Source organism: Elaeis guineensis, chromosome 1 (genome assembly GCF_000442705.2).
Source record: "Elaeis guineensis isolate ETL-2024a chromosome 1, EG11, whole genome shotgun sequence".
Classification (NCBI taxonomy): domain Eukaryota; kingdom Viridiplantae; phylum Streptophyta; class Magnoliopsida; order Arecales; family Arecaceae; genus Elaeis; species Elaeis guineensis.
This window is the reverse complement of record NC_025993.2, coordinates 30,512,737-30,533,955: the sequence shown is the minus strand read 5'-3', so window position 1 is coordinate 30,533,955 and position 21,219 is coordinate 30,512,737. Positions and strand designations below refer to the sequence as shown.

Here is a 21,219-nt window from a genome sequence, read left to right as displayed (position 1 = left end):
AAGAATCGTACCTGGGGCGTGTCGGCCTCGGGCTCCGACGTCGGGGCGACCTCTTGTCCCGTCGTGGCGGCGACACCCGACCGTCGGTCGGGGGCGACACCCGACCGTCGGTCGAGGGCCCGCCAGGCACAGTCGGGTCCCGACCCTTTCTCCGTTTCTCCTTCGGGCCTTTAGGCTCGGCCAGGTGTCAGTCGGAAGCTCCCTCGTCCGCGCGCATGTACTTGTACGCGCGCTCCAGCAACTCAGCGTACGTCCGGGGGAGGGTTTTGTCCAGGGAGTAGGTAAATCGGGACGCCCTCAGTCCCCGTTTCACGGTCGAGATGGCCATGTCCTCATTGAGGTCCCGAACCTCGAGCGTGGCCGCATTGAACCGCGCCATGAAGTGTCGGAGCGTCTCATTTTTCCCTTGTTTAAGGGAGAAAAGGCTGTCCGATGTTCGGGGCGGCCTTCGACTGGTGCTGAAGTGGGCCACGAAGGAGTGCTCGAGCTGCCCGAAGGAGTGGATATTTTTCGATCGAAGACTAGAGTACCAGGCCCTGGCAGCTTTGCGTAGCGTGGTGGGGAAGCCGATGCAAAGAAGAGCGTCGGTTGCCCCTTGGATCATCATGAGAGCTTTGTAGCTCTCCAGATGGTCGATTGGGTCGGTGGAGCCATCGTAGGGCTCCACGTGCGGCATCTTGAACCGACTGGGGATCGGTTCGTCAAGGACAAGTCAGGAGAGGGGTTGGGCGGTCTGGAAGCCAACGTCGTTCGAGGATTTCTGTCCGTCCACCTGCAACTGGGCAAGCCGACGGTCGATCTCGTCGAATCTGCGTTCGTTGTCGTCGATCCGTCGGTGCTGGGAGACCCCAGGAGTAGAGTCTCCGGAAGAGTCCGAGAGAGAGGCGGACGGCGTTCGCGGTCGCTTCTCCTTCCTCGCTCGTTCTAGTTGGGAGGGAGAAAGTCATCGGGGCCGATGGGCGTCGCGCCGCGGCTGCCCCTCCTCCTTTTCATGGGAGCGCTGCGGCAGGTGCTCCCGCGGAGGCGACGGGGATCGATGCGGGTGTCGGCGGCTGCTCCTGGAGGGCATCGGACGTGCCGCCGGTTGTCCGACCGGTGATGGCGGCAGCTGGGCCGGCTGTTGCTGAAGGCCCTTGACCGCGTCCGTCAGCACAGTTATCTGCCGCACGATCGCCGCGATCTGCGCCTCCGTGGTCACCGCGGGATGCGGTGAGCCGGGTTCCGCCACGGAGGGTGGAGGGGAGGCTTCTTCCCGGCGGGAAGAGCGCCTCGCCGACCCGGTGACCCTCGATCGCTGAGCTCTCGTCTTGGTCATCTCGAATTTCGTGGGGATAGCGTACAGTAATATCCTGTGCGCGTTTTCACCTGTCCCCCTACCGGCGCGCCAATCTGTTGCGGCCAATCCCCTCATCGCCTGGTCGTCGGGAACGAACGCCTGCAAAAAGAAAGTCCACACTGACCGGAGGCAGCTCCGGTGGGGACCCTCCGACGGTCAAGTCAGGGAGGAGACTGGGCAACAGTGAAATGAAGATAGAGAGCTCAATAGAGAGAGAGAAAGAAAGGGAGCAAGCCTGAGAGTTTTTGGCCGGGCCCCTAGCACTGTTGCCTTCCCTGATATATATAGTGGAGCAGGTATGGCGCCGTCATTAATGGCGCGGACAATTGGAGAATTGTCAATTCACTGTAGAATGTCAGAGTCGCCGTAAAGATGTCAAATCGCCGTGGGGCCGTCAAATCACTAGGGTTAACAAAGCCACAGGCGGGATAATGCCGCTAGGCGGTAACGCCGCATGCCGTTGTCAGGGCTGACAGTCTCTGGCAGTAGTACGGCGATTGGAGAAGTTGACCGACCTTAGGTCGGTGGCCAATTGAGGGGCGTCGGGTGGAGATTCGGACCCCTCCGACGGACAGTCGGGCACGTCGCGGGGGTCAGACACCGGACCCCCCGATGTAGTCGGTGGGGAGGGCGGAAAGGGTCTGCCCGACCGACGTACTCTCGACCGGTCCGTCGGTCGGTAGGCCGATCGGTCGATCGGTCGGTATGTCGGTCCGTCGGTTGGTCGGTCCGTCCGTTCGTCGGTCGGTCGGTCGGCATATCCCAACAAGTTCAAAACCCGAAGGCACGTTGTGCGTCGTAAGAAATGGTGCAATTCATAAATGAAGGAGATGGACCAACTTTGCCCATCTTTCAACTGCCTTATTTGCCATGCAACCTCCGTTTACCTGAGAGATGAACAACAACCATTCATCTCTAAAATAGATAATGTTGTCATCCAAGTATGCATCAAGGTCCATATCCTACATTTATGAATCGAACCGTCTTATACGGTGCAAAACACTCATGAGCTCAATAATAAAAGTGTCCACATATGGCTAAACTTGAAATCCAAGAAGCCTTCTCCAACCTCTCATGAGCAATATTTCCGGAGCAGGAGGCTGCATGGTTTCTCTTCCACGAGAAAGCATGGAACTTGAACAGATACTGAAGATAGGGTTGATCTTGTTCTTCCTCTGGTCCTCCTCATGCTTACCGGTGGCATCCGTGGTTGATGCCACGGGAGCTATTCGGTTCAGAAATGACACTGACCATCTATCTCTGCTCGCTTTCAAAGATCAAATAACTCATGATCCTTTGAATGCTCTAAGCTCATGGAACGACACCATACAATTCTGCAACTGGAAGGGTGTCACATGCAGCTGGAAGCACAAGCAGAGGGTCGTCGTCTTGGACCTCGGCTCTTTGGGATTGGAGGGATCTCTCTCCCCCTCTATTGGAAACCTCACCTTCCTTCACCGGCTCAACCTCGGAAACAACAATTTCTTTAGTGAGATCCCATTGGAGTTGGGCCGTTTGCGTCGGCTAAAAAATCTTATCCTGAGTTTCAATTCATTCCAAGGAGAAATCCCCTCCAACTTGACCTACTGCTCCGAGCTTAGAATTCTCGCCTTGAGCCACAACCAGCTCACGGGCAAGATTCCAGCTTCCATTGGTAACCTATCATCACTCACACTACTCTCCCTCCATTTCAATCATCTGGGGGGAAGCATTCCAGATGACATCGGCCGCCTTACGACCCTGAAATATTTTGGAGTGGGTGCCAACAATCTTACAGGTACAATCCCTAGCAAACTTTACAACATCTCATCAATGCAAGAGTTCAGTGTGGCTCAAAATGAGCTGCAAGGAAGCATTCCATCTGATATAGGCATCACGCTTCATAGTCTTCAATCCCTCAAATTGTCTGGCAACCAGTTTGATGGACCCATTCCAACTACATTGGCAAATGCCTCGAGACTTGAAGTCATCTGCATTCCAGATAATCATTTTAGTGGGAGGGTGCCATCTGAGCTGGGAAGGCTACGAGGCCTTCACCTTCTTAATGTAGAACAGAATCATCTGGAAGGAGGAGATGCCAAGGGGTGGGAATTTCTCGACTCTCTCACAAACTGCAGCCGGTTAACGGTGTTGTCACTCTACGACAATATGCTAGGAGGCATGTTGCCCAACTCAGTAGTCAACCTCTCTTCACAGCTCCAAGTATTGAATCTAGGAAAAAACCACCGTATATCAGGGAGAATCCCTCGTGGAATTGAAAACCTAGCCAACCTCGACTGGTTCACTTTCGATGATAACCTTTTCACTGGTGCTATTCCAGAAAGCATCGGTAAGCTTGTGAGGTTAGAGAGGCTTGGCTTGTCTTCTAATAGGTTTACAGGACAGATTCCTGTCTCCCTAGGCAATCTCACACTACTGACTGAACTCTATTTGGAGCAGAATAACCTGCAAGGCCCCATTTCTCCAAGTCTTGGAAAGCTGCAACACCTATCAATCTTGGACCTTTCTACCAATCGTCTTACTTGAACCATACCCAAAGAGATTTTAAGCATTCCCGCCTTGTCCCTTTATCTAAATTTATCTGACAATTCATTGGATGGATCTCTTCCTCTAGAGGTCGGGAGATTAAAGAATCTACACACTTGGTGACTGTGAGATCTTGGAATACTTGCATCTGGGTAACAACTTTTTCCAAGGGACAATTCCCCAATACTTTGAGCAACGCGAGAGGCTTTCAAGAACTAGATCTCTCACATAACAATTTAACAGGGCCTATTCCAACATTTTTAGAGGACTTGAAACAATTGCAAATGTTGAATTTGTCTTTCAATCATCTTGAAGGTGAAGTGCCAGTTAAAGGGGTCTTTGAAAATGCTACTCAGGTTTCAATCAAAGGAAATAGTCGACTCTGTGGGGGTGTTCCAGAATTACACCTGCCCGCATGCCCAGGAAAGTCATACAAAAAGAGAAAGTGGCCTCTACTACAGAAAATAGTGATTCCAATAGCCGGTGCAATCTTGTGTATGATCCTTCAACGGAAACGAAAATCGAAAAATAATGCTCCAATTGTACATCCATTGGAAGACCAATTCCCCAGAGTTTCTCATAGCGATCTGATTAGAGCAACTGATGGATTCTCTTCCACCAATCTCATTGGCAGACCTTCTATACGATGTACCCCTTCTATCCTCTTCTATACGATGTACCCCTTCTATCAGCCTGCAAAAGAGAAAATAATTCGCTATGAATTGGAGCCGACACAGACCAAGAGCACTCTCCCTGATGTGCATATTTAGCAACAAAATCAGCCACTTTATTTGCCTCTCTGTAGATATGAGTAAAAGAAATATTAGAGCACCCTTGCTTCTAGCAATACAATTCCAGCAACAGAGGATTATTTTCATTGTGATGTAGCTGAAAGTTAGAAATAGTGGAGATAGCATAATGAGAATCACCCTCAACATAGAGAGAAGTTGCTCTTAGCTTAACCACTGCAGCATATAAACCCATCCATGCAGCCACAATTTCAGCATAAGCAATAGGATAACATGGTAATGGCTTACCTGCTGCCTTTATAAGCAGACCTGCACTATCACGAATTACATGACCCGCAGCCACCTCTCCATTCGAGGCAGATGCATCAAAGTTTACCTTTATGCTTCCATAGGGGGTTGGTGACTAAACAACAAATATAGGTTTTGGTCTGCCCAGATTGAGCAGAGTAGAGTCACCACAACGCCTATCTGGAAAAAAATTTTGCCCAACAGTATCTTCGATGCCACACATATATTGGAATTGTTGAAAATTTGAGTGGCGTGGGCATGGGTCCAGTTTGGCACTAGATCAAGTTCAATGAGCAAAACACTAGCAAAGAATTATGTTTATCAAATGCTAAATTATGTGCCCAATCCAAACTTAAATCCAATTCACAACTATATACCTATGCAAAAAGGTGACCATAAAGTAATTGAGTAGTGGTTAGATTTTGACTTCTTGTCAAGTATTTGCTTGGCCATTTTGGACCTATCCAGGTCCTCTTTTGAGACACCAGCACCCACCGGGACCCCTACTTTTGACGTCATCATAAGGATGAAAAGAAGGAACCTTGGGACCTTCTTGAGATGTAAAGGGAAGTGAACATTATTTCTTACATGGAATGCATAAATATATTTGTATATAATAGAAAAATCCTGGAGTCCAGCGAGCATGCTCGATCCCACGAGGCCATGAGATTCTTGTGAGCAGTTTAAAAATGGAAGATAAAACGGGAATCCAACACACTGGGCTCCCTGGAGCCTGAGGTACCATCTCTTAAGCGCTCCCCATAAAAACGAAGAAGGAACAAAGAGCACTGGGAGAGCAGCAAGGCGCAGGTGCATCACAGGTATTGGACTTCCGTGAACAAAAACGTGTAATAACTAATAACGCATGCTGTTGCGGGAGGACGGTATTTTTAGTTCCATAATGATCGTAAGTCAAAAAAGAGTAACTTATATGGAATAGGACCTTCTCTCTCATACGGCATCTTTTAAAGAACAAAATCGTTAAGGCCTCGTGTCATGGACCAAAAGCCGAAATGCATAATATCTCACGTATGTGGAATGGAGATTGACTCATCCAAGCTATGAGCCTTTGACCACCATGAGACCCCATGTCATGGGCTGCAACACGTGCGCCAATCTCCCTTCGTTAATGACCAGAGGCTCTTCCCTGTTATAATCTTGGTAATTAGTATGTCGAGCTTAAAACATATATTTTGAGATGTTACCCGTCTTTGTGCTATTTGCCTCTATCACTAATTCCCATGCACATCCATGAGATGGCTTGCATGATGAGATAAGTAATGCTATATAAACTTGGACAAGGATCCTCTGCTGTGCATGCGATGCACTGCATGGTGTGGTGCATCGCACACACCATCTATTGCACGATAGATGGTGCACACGGCTACATGCGACATGCATCGCGCAGCTGCGCGCACGTGCAGATGTGCACGTAGTGCACCGTACCGTATAGTGCACGGCAGAGGATCCACATGCTATAAACTTTGGATTCCATCAAATGTAGCAGCCATTTGATGGATTCCACTCAAATTTTTGAAAATCCTTTCATTGCGTCCATCCCATATCAACCAAGCTAGTATAGCCAAAATAGATCTGAATCTCTCTTCAATTCGGGCAGCAGACAAGCAGGGACGGCTCAACATATTGGGAGGCCTAAAACTAATAAAAATATAAATTTTTTTATTAAATTTTATGTAAATTTTTTATTAAAATTTTATTTTTCTAATTTTTTGAGATGTAAAATTTTTAATTAAATTTTTATAATAAATTTTTATAATATTTTTTTTTCAATTGATAATATAGTTAATCCATTTAATCTTTTTTGAGATATTATTGATCTTAAATAAGATTTTATTAATTTTAATTTTAAATTTTTTTTTTTTTACCGAAGCAACACTTATTGGAATTGTTAATATTATTCTAAAAGTAATATATGTATTTGAAAAAGAGTCGAGTCATTTTATATGATTGAATATGTTCATTGGACTGTAATCTTCCACTTGTATAATTTTGTTTTTAAAATTTTTAGCTCTGAAAATTTTTAGCCAGAAACTCCGTCCCGCTGGAGATATCCCTCAAGCGTGGAATGTCCGCCGCAGGAGACCAAGAGATGCCCCTCAAATCAGACCGTTACTGTCGGATGGTGGGATGGGTCCGCATCCTCTCTATCAATGGTGGTACCACCGGTGCCTCTGATGGCCTTCTCGTCGGTGTCGTCCTCACCTGCCTCAAGACCTCCCTCTGCAAGCTCTCCGGCGACCCCACTGTCCGGATTGCCAACTTCTTCACCCACGGCCCCGACGGGCAACTGTTCTTCTCTGCCTCGAGGTCTCCTCACCCACTCCTGTCTCGTCGCTTCCGCTCATCGTCTCCTGTCTCGTCATCTCCATCTTTATCTCCAGTGTCGTTCATCTTCTCGTGCCTGTAGGTAGATGGTTGGATATGGTGCAAATGGATGGCAGAGGGAGGGGGTGGGAGGCCTAAAACAAATTGGGGCCTAAAGCCCTTGCTTTAGTGGCCTTACCTTTGAGCCGGCACTGCAGACAAGGAGTCTACCAGGCCCAACAAGGAAGTAGGCAAGAGATCAGAAGGAATCATATTTTCAGCATGAGACCAGAAGGATTTCGCAAAGCGGCACAGGATTAAAGCATGATTAACATCTTGGATGGATGCCAAGACACAAATCACAGGAGGCCATAATCAATAATTTCCCTTCTTGCTAAAAGGTCTTTACATGGCAAGCAGTTCAATAGCACTTTCCACCAAAAGAATTTAATTCTGGGGGGTACTTTCAATTTCCACAACCAAGCCATTGAGATACTTGCTGTAGGGCGATCAAGGCCCAGAGCCGACTAAACGTCTCTAATTCGGATGCTTTTAGAGATCTTACTCCCCCATGTCAATTGATCAGACCAATCATGAACCGCAATGGCATTTCATCTGACATGAGGGAAGAGATAAGAGGCAAATTAATGCAGCTAATGCAGCTGTGCCTCCATGTTAATAAAAGTAGGCCACAAGTTAATATGCACCAACGAGCACCAAGGGTCAGACATAATATTAATTAATGGACCATTACCGATCGACCAAAGGAATTAATGTTGAAAAAAAGTAGGCCGCAACAGATGAAGATGTTTAAGAAGCCATGGGAGAACGAGTGGGATATGCTAATGGCTGCAAATGTTAACAAATATGGCTTGAGAGAGATTTTCTTTTTCTCTTTGTAATCTTTCTGTCTAATAAACTTACGTTAGGCACCTACTGTAGTGCTAAAAACAGATTTAATATAGATATTAATATTTGTATCCATTTATATTTGATGAATACTAATACAAATATTAATCCGATGCAAAAGTTTCTATCCACATCTGTTTTAAATGGATATGGATGTATACAATATGTTAGAAGTATGGATATGAATACAGAAATAAGTTATATAGTTAAATTTTGCCACTATAAAATCAAATATATCACTTAATAGAAGGTAAATTAAGTCAATAATATGATAATATGATTATTGGCTTTCCTTAAAGGTTAATAAATGCTATATAAAACTAAATAGGATTATCAATAGAAACCAATATTTAGATACAGATAGCATAGTTATCTATCAGTATGTACATCCATTTTCTTTGACAAATATAGATATTAATCATATGCCTAAATTTGTAGTCATTTCTCGATATACTTGGTTACAAACCAGATCCTATCCGATCCACTGGTAGCCCTAACCAAGTGCTTATTAATCTCTCTCCCAAAAACTTAAATTGGTCATTGGAATTCTAAGTTATAACTCTTTAATCAATGATTAAACCTCAATCCAAGTAATACTTTTGGTATTTGATCATTTACTTAAAAAAATTCTTACATAAAAATTGGCACGATCCATGAGAAGCAACCAAATGATAAAACAGCATAACTACCATGCCGAAAGATGGTGTAACAAATTTTTTCTGTCTTGTTGTGGCACCTCATAGCATTTTTGATAAAAAAAATCATTTGGTGCAATATACCTATTCATCAAGCAAAATTTTGTGATTAAAATATATAAACTAGTACAACCAAAAGAGATGAAATTTTTTTATCCTTGTAACATTTATTAAATAGAAAATCCTTTGGTGCATTATAGCAATTCATCACATACAATTTTATGATTGAGAGGTGCGACACTAGTAAGTAGAGTCATCAATTTGCATCATTAATTAATCTAGTCATACTGTAACCTATGTGATGCATGAGGTAGCACGATTTTTTCTTTTTCTAATTATTTTTGAAATAAATATAGTAATATAACAAATTATAATAAATAGAAGATTTCAATAATTAAATATCTAGTGCACATTAAGCAATGGATTAGTTTTTTTTTATTTTCCTAACTATTTTTGAAATATATCATGACAATGTGAATACTTCAATGGCCAAATTTCTATTACATATCAAACAATATATTTTAATTATGATTGAGTACATTAACACCAATTTCATTAGTATTTATTGCATATTAAACAATGAACTTTAATAATGGTTGAGCACATTAAAATTGATATCATCAATACTGGTATTGATAAGGTGCATGGAAGGCTCTCTACAAGTTGATTCAACATTTTGGATAGATATAACAGACAAGGTTGTGATGCCCTTGCATATAAATCTTATAATTCGGCAAAAAAATAAAAATAAAAAACAAGGTTTCAACTAGAGCTGCAAATGGGTTGAATTTGATCGAGGCATGATTGACCCTGCTTGATCAGGTTCCTTATTTGAGTCTTGATGTTGGGCCCAAACCCAACCCAATAGAAGATCAAGTTAGGTTGGATTAGGTCAGGTTAGGTCTATGACAAAAATTTTTAAACCAACAAGTCATTCAGGTTGAGTTGGATTCATGTACCCCAACCTAAAAGTTAAGTTCCGATTGGATCCGAGTCAAAGAAATACTAAACCAACATTCAACATGAGTGATGGGGATGAGAGATTTTCAAAGTAATCAATCAATTGCACCAAAGGGGATTGATTTATTGTATATTAATTGTAATATGGATCCATTTGCTCTACCAAAAGCTACTCAAATTCTGCCCAGTACTACTCTCCTATTTTGCTAACAAAAGCTTTGCAATAATTAAAAGAAGATATTGAACAAAGAAATTTATAATGTTGGATGGGCACAAGGGCGTAGAACTTGCACAAGGATACCTAGAAAGATCGATGTGGACGAGAGGGGACAATCGATAGACTAGACGTATAAGCATGCAGCTATCACAGAATAGCAGGATTGGCTGATCGAAGTAAAGATAATCAAAGATGTAGGATTTTGAAGGAAGGAAACTAGAGAAGAATTAAAAGATCCGGGACTTACCCTTTGTTTGGTATGAAGGATGAATTGGAGGAAAGATGGGTAGAGGAGGAATGATGGATGAGGAAGAGGATGGCTGGATCTTGTATTCATCCTCTTATATATTTAGTAAAACATAGAAGGATAGATGGGAATGATTCTCTCTTTTATTTAGTATAGGAGGAATGAAAGGAAACATAGATGATATTTTTACTAAACTACTTTTTGATAAAAATATTATTATTATCAATTTATAATACTTACTTATATTAAAGAAGTAAGCAATTTATAAACCTATAATCTTTATAGTTTACAATTATATAAAATTATATAAATATTTTAATTTAATTTAATTTAATAAATATATTATTAATGATTAATTTATTTTTATGTTACAGTTGTATAAATAACTAATTAATTGATAATTTAATTTAAATAGTTAATTAAATTCTACGAATAACTAATTAAAATATTAAATATTAATAAAAAATAAAATATAATTCTAATTAAAATAATTAGTAATAAAATTTAATAGTATAGAATTAAAAGTATAGATAAAAAAATACATATAAATAATATGAATGAAAAAAATGAAGAAGTGTTATAACATTGTCAAAAGATTAATAAGCAGTAATTTTGTCAATATAGACTAGGATAAATGGGCAATTCTTTCTTTTTATTCATTCTTCCTAAAAATTTTTAAACTAAACAGTAAATGAAGATCATATATTATTTCAATTCTATCCATTTTTCTTCTTATGACTCCAACTAAATACAGAGTAGGTTGGGAGTTGGTAAAGACCAGCTTAGCCCCTTACATCACAAGTTAATAGGTCTATTCGATTCGGATTTAGAACTCGATAGCAAATGGGCAGGTCAAGTTGGGTTGGGTCAAAATCTAATAAATCCGAATCTTATCTGGACCATGGAATGGTCCAATTTTGAAACCTGACTTAGAGATGTTCTTCGAAATTGGTCAGATTGAGTCCAAGCGGACTGGGTCGGGTCACGGCACGCGTTTGCAGCCTTAAGTAAAAGCAGTGGGTGTCCAAAACGGGGCCACCACAGAACCCTTGGCGCACACCACGTAGCAGCATAATATTGAGGAATGCCACTATACATTGCTCTGAAGCTCATGCTGGGGCCAAGTACCATGTTTTCTCGAGGTCTCCAAGTCGCCGCCGGAGACGAAGAACAAAAGTGAAATGTCTCTCATCTGGTATTTTTTGTCCAATGTTCTGATTTATGTATAAATTAAGTTCTAATATGACATCTAATTTGAAATCGTTGTGGCTGTGGTTTATTTCTTAAAAATTGGATGTCGGACAGGTTGTGGTATGATAATTTGTGTTGCATACTTCTATTTTTTTTTTTTTTTTCTTTTGAGAATTTGTCAATGCAAGGATGCCATCTTATTGCTTTTCTATTCTACTTTTAGAATTTTGAGTAGCCTATATGCCGATGTTGGGGATCACAGATGGTCTGTCTATGTTTACAAAAGAAATTTAGTTGTTAAGTTATATAACATTCATGCTTCTTGGTCTATTGTGATTAAATCTGATAAAAGGGTTTTTCAAATATATCATTCCTTTGAGGGAACTAGTTTTCAATCGGCCTATTTTCAGATTGTAATGGGCGTAGTTTCATTATCTAACAATAATTTTGATTGTCATCTCATATTTGTGTTTGGGGTAGAAGTAGCGGTGTAAATTAATAATCCAGATGGTTTATCTATTTCTTTCTTTCTGATAAAAAGTTTCCCATGTTTCAGGAGTCAAATTGAAAAAATATGCAGGAGGAAGATGCAAGCTTTTTGTCTTTACGGTCCATATTTTTGCAAATTTAAGGGCTATCCCATGGAAAGGCAAACCCCCATTTTTATTTGCTGGTGCTGTCTAGAATAGCTGCAAACTGAGGTCCAGGGTTCGATCCCAAATGGCATCCATTGGAAAGGTAAAATCTGGTATTAAACATGTGGTTTGTGGTTTTATTGTGCCAGAAAAGCTGTAAAGTGACTCATTTACTAGCTTTTCATTCTTGAAGTTTATGACTTCCTTTAGTTGATAAACATTCAGCTTACTAGATTTTGATGCAATATCTGCTCAACTTCTGTTACATGAATTAGATTTTTATCAAGCTTATTCAAAGTTTCAAATCAACTTGATCCTAAATTGATATTTAATAAATGAAACTCCATCTAGTTGCATACTTGATCAAGTTAAGTGTTTGATCTGATTGGATTATTATGAAGTAGTGAATCATATGTTATTTCCTATTTTTCTAAAATCTATTATGAGCATGATTACCTTCCATCAAAACGACTCATGAATGGATGGTTGTGATTAGTTAGTAGGCAGTGATTGGTGCTGAAGGTGCCAGCTAGTTTGAGTCGGTAATGCCTCTTGGTGTTGATACAAGAGCTGAACTCAAGTCCCTTGTTTAATCCAATTCATTCTTTTAATGAATTATTAATAGAGGTTTCTTAACGTCTTTCAAAAAAAAGAGATTAATAAAAAAAAATAGTAGGGATGGCAATATGTAGGATTTGGATCGGATATTGTACTATCCATTCTCAAATTCGAACTTAATATCCTATATCCAACTCTATCCGATACCCGATCGGATAAGAAAAGAGATATCCATCCCCATATCCAATGGGTTCGGAGATACCCACGAGTAATCCATTTTTCTATACCCAACCCATACCCGTCCCAGACCTATCCCATACTCAAAAAAAATAAACAATCAAAATAATTTTATACATATTATCAATCAAAACAAAATTATCAATTCAACTTAGAATATAATTTATAAGTTCATATTTATAGAAATCAAACATAAAAATAGAATTACAATTCAACATAGACATATAAATAATTAAAATAATTTTATACATATTATCAATCAAAATAAAATTATCAAAACAGAATTATAGATATATATATTCGGATATGGGTTCGGATATTACTCATATCTGTAGGTTAGGATCGGATTCGGATTCAAATTTGGGTAGAAAACAGTACTACCCATATCCTACCCATATCCGTGCTATAGTTTTCAGATTTTATCCAAATCTGATCAAATTTTATTTTTCGAGTTTGATCGGATTTGGATAGTGTGCATATCCATCGGGTCAGATCGATTTTGCTATCCCTAAAAAATAGTGGTGATGGGTGCTATGGCGAAAAAAGCAATACAGCTCGCATGGAAATATATAGCCGTTACTAGCAGGAAATTTTCTCTTAGGCTAAGGATCTTTAGGACTCAAATCGTTGCTGCCACGACTGTGTGGGGTATAACGGAAATAAATACTAAACAAACAAATGGTAGATTTGGACTTCTGCAGTAACATTTGAGAGATATTTTATGTGAAATAATTAGTTTTAACTTTTGGTTCATGATACACTCTTGCTTCTTTAGAGAACTTCAGGTGAAAATAGAAAATCAGATGAGCCTACTAAGAAGAGAATCCGTTGACATATCTGGCGCATCAACTGCTCCATGCCAAAGCACACAGCTATGTGGGTCAATGCCAATCACCACCAATATTTTCGAACTTGTTCTCTCTATCTCACGTAGTATCTGGATCCGCTTGTCCTCATCAGTCATAGATAAAGCACGACAAGCATCCAATATAAGACCTAACATAGAATTAGTCTACATAATAAAAATAAAATTAATAATATACTGTAAAATATAAAATAAAGATATAACAGAACTACATAAAATATTTTGTAATCTTAATTATTAGAAGTAAAGATATTGATATAAAGTATAATTTTTGTGATCTTATTAAAAGACGCACAGTAAAATTTTCACCATCGTATTTTGGAACTGCATCCCGAGACTGTTTAATGACTCGCACTGTAATGTTAAAAAATCAAGCTATGTAGTCCTCGGTATATGGACGGCCTCTCAAAATAGGATCACCATGAACTATGTGATCTCGACGTATATTCCAAACGGCGATGTACTCTGCATGTTTGATACGTCAGTCAATACAAGTTCTCCCTCGTCGATCAATACGATGAAATCTCTGGCTGGTATCAAACTGCTCTAGAATGTCCTGAATCTGACCAAACTGTCATATGATAAGATCGGAAAGATGCCACTCTACCACATCAAAACAAATAAGTGACACCCTAGCAGTCCATATGTCATGTCCAACTATACACATCTGCGGCAATATAGCCAATATCTCATCTGTATATGGCTACCACAAAAATTGATAGTGTTAAAATAAAAAAAAAAATTAGTAAACTAAAATTTTAATAGATTATGAATACTGTAAAATGATATTTGTAAATAAATCAAATTTATCCGTCTATGTGTATCAACTAATGTATCCAGCTGGCACCTATAAACCCCTGCCACTTTCGTCGATACGGGGTGAATGTTGAATGCAACGTTCCATTTACTTGACAGCCTACTCATGTTAAATAAATTTTATCGGGTTTAAAACAGTACTAAATTTTAAGTAAAAGAAGCAATATTTTTATATCTATATCCCAACGGTCTGTCTAGTCTGAATGGAACATCAAGATCATGCTGCTCTGGTACTGTCGCCGTAATGAAATGATAGTTGACATCCTCTCCCATGTCCAAATCTGTAAATTTCAAAAAAATCATACATGATATACCCAATCAGAGCTACAATAGAATATTAAAAATATAAATTTTTAATTCATATATATGTAATAATACAAGATAACTACCGATCTCGCTCTGATCAGCATAAGAACCTGGCACATAGTTCTGTACAGGCAAGCTAGTACTGCACTGCCCCAACTGAGCTTACGAGCGAACTCTAAATCATCCCCTAATGAGTTGGGTTGTAAAGGTTTAATCAAAATCACATGGGATTAATTTTAGTTTATTTTTTATTTATATTTTATTTATTTATCTATTTATTTTCATATGGCTATTGAATATGGACACTATGAAATGTCCAACCCGTACAAGGCAAATGCTTGTGCTTGCGTTTTGTTTGGGTTAAAAAATTATTAGCACATAAAAAATGGGTTTGAATTATAATTTTTGCATAAAAGAATAATGAATATGTTTTCACGATGTAGACCATTGGATGATATTCCGTACAGTTTTCAAAGCACTCCCATTTTCTTGAGTCATTCGCCTACCCAGTTAGCAGCTTTAGGTATCCCAAAACCGCACGCTCCATCTGCACCAAAATGTTATAGTTATAATATTATCATTGCAGCGAAGTAAAAAAAAAAAAGTACAATTAATCACAAGAGTAATGACTTCAAAAATCATATTTCCCTATCACCAAAAAAAAAAAATCGTATTTCCCTGTCTCTTAGCCTTTTTATCTTTCTAAGATCAGTATAAATTCCACAAAAAAAAAAAAACAAAAGAGTATCTTATGCCAAAGCGGGTTATGATGTGGAGAGACCACCATCCATTCCCTATCATCAAATGAGACACGAAAATGAGACGGCAGCTAACAAATATAATATTATTTCAAGCCATATAGTCAGTGAAGATTCTACGCATGCAATGTAGTCTCTATCTATGCATTTGGAAGAACGCTAATGAATTATTTATAGAGGTTTCTTAACGTCTTTCAGAAAAAGGAGACTAATAAAAAAAAAATAGTATGAATGGCAATGGATAGGATTTGGATCGGATATTGTACTATCCATTCTCAAATTCTAACTTAATATCCTATACCCAAATCCTATCCGATATCCGATCGGCTAGGAAAAGAGATACCCATCCCCATACCCAATGGGTTCGGAAATACCCACGGATAATCCATTTTTCTATATCTAACCCATATCCGTCCGAGGTCTATCTCATACTCAAAAAAAATAAACAATCAAAATAATTTTATGCATATTATCAATCAAAACAAAATTATCAATTACATAGAATATAATTTACAAGTTCAGATTTATAGAAATCAAACATAGAAATAGAATTACAATTCAACATAAACATATAAATAATTAAAATAATTTTATACATATTATCAATCAAAATAGAATTATCAAAATAAAATTATAAATATATATATTCGGGTATAGGTTCGGATATTATCCATATCTGTAGGTTTGGATCGGATTCAGATTCAAATTTAGGTAGAAAACAGCACTACCCATATCCTATCTATATCCGTGCTATAGTTTTCGAATTTTACCCAAATTCGATCAAATCTTATTTTTCGAGTTTGATCGGATTTAGATAGGATGTATATCCATTGGGTCAGATCGATTTTGCCATCCCTAAGAAATAGTGATGATGGGTGCTACGGCGAAGAAAGCAATACAGCTCGCATGGAAATATATAGCTCTTACTAGCAGGAAGGCTAAGGATCTTTAGGACTCAAATCGTTGCTGCCACGACCGTATGGGGTATAACAGAAATAAATACTAAACAAACAAATGGTAGATTTGGGCTTCTGCAGTAACATTTGAGAGATATTTTATGTGAAATAATTTGTTTTAACTTTTGGTTCATGATACAGTACTCTTGCTTCTTTAGAGAACTTCAGGTGAAAATAAAAAATCAGATGAGCCTACTAAGAAGAGACATTTATTCATAAGAGATCCCATGAAAGCAAGTGTCCACCACCAAGCTTAGAAAGATTTTACAGAAATGATTTAACTTAATTTAGTCAATGTTACTTGGACACGTGACATGGTTTCATGTCTCTGAGTGTCCAGAAATATCTGACAGAATAGGCAAGAGGACATGTCTATTTTTTTGTATATTTTGTGTAAATATGTATTTATTTATATCCGCTGTAGTTAATAAGGTGGATCTGTTGCTCTTCTACGTGACAAAATCTCTAAAAGGTATGCTAGTTGATATGGTTAGACTAAATAACCTCCATGCAGAATTGCCAAAAGTAGACTGTAATGGTGATGTCATTATGATGTAATAATATGATATGTCAAGGGATGTCACGAAGTATCGAAATTTTGGAGAGCTCATTATCCAATTAATATTAATAAAAAAATTATTTATCAAATTAATATATATTTAAATTTATTTATTAAATCAATATAAATTTATAAAACATCATTTAAAATGATGTTTTTTTTTATGAAAAACATCATTTCAAATGGTATTTTATAGGGTCCACATCACCACCTCCCCCATCCCCCGTGGATAAAAAAAAAAATTTAAAATTGTCATTTGAAATAGCATTTTCAAAATCATCATTTCAAATGGTATTTTCAAAATTTAAAAAAATAAAAAATAAAAATAAAACTCATCATTTATAATGATATTTTTGAATAATTTTTAATTTTAAATAACATTTTCAAAGCTCTTCAATGGCCCAAAAAATTAAAAAAAAAAAAAAAATAGAAAGCTAATCCGTATCATCCCCGTATCGATCAGTACCGGTGCCGTACTGACCTATATCGGTCCAAACCACACCGCATCGAGCGGTTGGTGCCTGCACCATACCGTACTGGTGTCTTACTGACCTGTACCGGCTTATACTGCACTGTGCGTAGCAGTTCATGCCCGTACCATACCAAGATGTACCAGTGCGGTCCGTTTCATCTCATTTGCTGAAAAATCAGCCTGAACTTTGCTGGTTCTCCACCGATACGGTACGATATAAATCGATCGGTATGGAATATCATGTATCCAGCTGTAGCCCTAGTAGATTTGGGTCCGACACAATCATCCCATCATTCTTTATCAAATTAGAATCCTCATCCTCGCCATGATTCAAAATGCTCTTTTCGTTGAAATCATCATAGTCCATCATCCAGTTGTTAGGCTTCAATCTTTCCTCAAAATAAGCTCTCACCATCTACTCCATGATACACGCATAAAAATGTATCACACCCTCAATGAAAGAAGCTGAGGAGAGAGAGCAAATGAAAGCAAGCGTATAGGCGGAGAGAGAGGTGTGAATATCAGATGTCATTCTATCGCAGTCCTCCTTCATAAACAACTAACTTATCTGATTTAGCTTATTTTTGGATATTTCAAGAGATGTAATTAAATTATCCGATATATTATTATTATTTATATTATAATTTTTATAGTCCTTTTAGCATAACTTTTTCTCTCCTAATCTTCTGAGACACATGAGACTATATCCATATCCACAAAGCATAACATCCGATTACTTGAAATTAAAATAATCTTTGATAAAAATAATAATTAATAATATAAAATAGAATAAAAATATCAAGTGTATAAAAAATAGTACAATAAAAGTCTCAAAAATACTAAGTACAATTCTAAAAAATACTAAGTCCCATAAGGACATCGTGGTGCCCGTGGTCGCTTGGACCTTCTCAGGAAGGTCCTCAACGGTCGCTCCTGCTCATATATCTGCTCTGATGGCTCCTCTCCATATCAGTAGAGGTCTGTTGGTCATGCTGCTTAGGAATAACTGGTACTGTCGGAGCATCTGCAGGCTGAGTGACCCCCTCAACCTCCTCATTTGGATATACGGATGGACCTGAAAAGAAAGTGTCATACTCATGTAGCCAATTGATATCCGGTGATGTCATCTGGGGCATGTAGGAAGAAGAAGGTCCTGCCATCTATGGATCAAAAGGTGGTGGTATTTGTGCAGCGTGTAGTGATGACATCTGCGGAATATATGGTGATGGCATATGTAGAACATATGGTGATGGCATATATCTCATATCTGACGTATCAGCTGCTCCATGCCAAGGCGCACAGCTATCTGGGTCAACGCCAGTTGCCACTAATATTTTCGAACTTGTTCTCTCTATCTCACGCAGTATCTGGATCCGTTCGTCCTCATCAGTCATAGATAAAACACGACGAGCGTCCAATATAAGACCTGACATAGAATCAGTTTACATAATAAAAATAAAATTAACAATATACTGTAAAACATAAAACAAAGATATAACAGAACTACATAAAATATTTTACAATCTTAATTATTAGAAGTAAAGATATTGATATAAAGTATAATTTTCGTGATCTTATCAAAAAACGCATAGTAGAACTCTCACCCTCGTATCTTGGAACTGCATCCATATGTCATGTCCAACTATACACATCTGCGGCAATATAGCCAATATCTCATCTGTATATGGCTCCCACAAAAGCTGATAGAGTTAAAATAAAAAAAAATAATAAGCTAAAATTTTAATAGATTATGAATACTATAAAATGATATTTGTAAATAAATCAAATTTATCCGTCTATATGTATCAACTAATATATCTAGCTGGTACCTATAAACCCATGCCACTCTCATCGATACGTGGTGAATGTTGAATGCAACGTTCCATCTGCTTGACAGTCTACTCATGTTAAATAAATTTTATCGGATTTAATACAGTACTAAATTTTAAGTAAAAGAAGCAATAATTTTATACCCATATCCCAACGGTCTGTCTAGTCTGAATGGAACATCAAGATCATGCTGCTCTGGTGCTGTCGCCGTAATGGACTGATAGTTGGCATCCTCTCGTATGTCCAAATCTGTAAATTTCAAAAAAAATCATATATGATATACCCAATCAGAACTACAATAAAATATTAAAAATATAAATTTTTAATTCACATACCTGTAATAATACAAGATAACTATCAATCTCGTTCTGGTCAGCATAAAAATCCTGACACATAGTCCTGTACAGACAAGCTAGTACTGCACTGTCCTAACTGAGCCTACGAGCGAACTCTAAATCGTCCTCTAATGAGTTGGGTTGTAAAGGTTTAATCAAGATCACATGGGATTAATTTTCGTTTACTTTTTATTTATATTTTATTTATTTATCTACTTATTTTCATATGCGGCTATTGAATATGGATACTATGAAATGTCCAACCCGTACAAGGCAAATGATTGTGCTTGCGTTTTGTTTGGGTTAAAAAATTATTAGCACATAAAAAATGGGTTTGAATTATAATTTTTGCATAAAAAAATAATGAATATATTTTCACGATTTGGACCATTGGATGATATTCCGTACAGTTTTCAAAGCACTCCCATTTTCTTGAGTCATCCGCCTACCCAATTAGCAGCTTTAGGTATCCCAAGACCGCACGCTCCATCTGCACCAAAATGTTATAGTTATAATATTATCATTGCAGCCCTTTGGTGAAGTAAAAAAAAAAAAAAAAGAAGTACAATTAATCACAAGAGTAATGACTTCAAAAATCGTATTTCCCTATCAAAAAAAAAAAAAAATCGTATTTCCCTGTCTCTTAGCCTTTTTATCTTTCTAAGATCAGTATAAATTCAACAAAAAAAAACAAAAACAAAAGAGTATCTTATGTCAAAGCGGGTAATGATGTGGAGAGACCACCATCCATTCCCTATCATCAAATGAGACACGAAAATGAGACGGCAGCTAACAAATATAATATTATTTCAAGCCATATGGTCAGTCAAGATTCTACGCATGCAATGTAGTCTCTATCTATGCATTTGGAAGAACGCTAGAACAACCAATTGGGACATTTGAGATGCATCAACCAAATGAACCCTCAAAGATGGTTAGATGGAGCTATATGATAGGAGTGGAAAGGAAATATCTTCTGGTATCTCAGATGACAACTGAAGCTCCAATTCAGCGGGTCCCAGATACTTTAGTAAGCACATGGTAGAAAAAGGAGCATATCTAACGGAGGATAGATGGAGTCGTGGTCTTCTTCCGATCGTGATGCTAGAGGAAGAAATTTAGCTTAGGATGAATGGAACTGTGAATCTTCTTTCAATCTTGATTACGAAGAATTGGTGCCTAGAAGAATGGAAGGATGCCTGTTAAAGGAATAGGGGCTCAATCTATAGGACTCAAGAAATGGGACTCTTTGTGTCTAGTTAGTCCGTTAATATCTTTCGGTCAGCTCAAGTGCAACAAGTGGTCCCCAATTCTGTGCACTTAATTAACCAATAAAGACTTGTTCAATGCGAGTAAAGCAGCACTGGCCTTTCGTGGAAGACTTACAAAATTCCGAGTCATATAGTCAGTCAAGATTCCATGCATGCAATGGAGTCTTTATGTACTTTT

At 38.5% G+C, this 21,219-nt stretch overlaps 1 protein-coding gene across 1 annotated transcript; it reads left to right on the top strand.

The window, feature by feature from the left end:
* The first annotated feature begins 2,440 nt into the window (after positions 1-2,440).
* LOC140855829 (uncharacterized) lies at positions 2,441-3,862 on the top strand. Its single transcript, XM_073252892.1, has one exon. It carries the CDS (start codon positions 2,441-2,443, stop codon positions 3,860-3,862), a length of 1,422 nt encoding a protein of 473 aa, XP_073108993.1.
* The last annotated feature ends 17,357 nt before the right edge of the window (positions 3,863-21,219 follow it).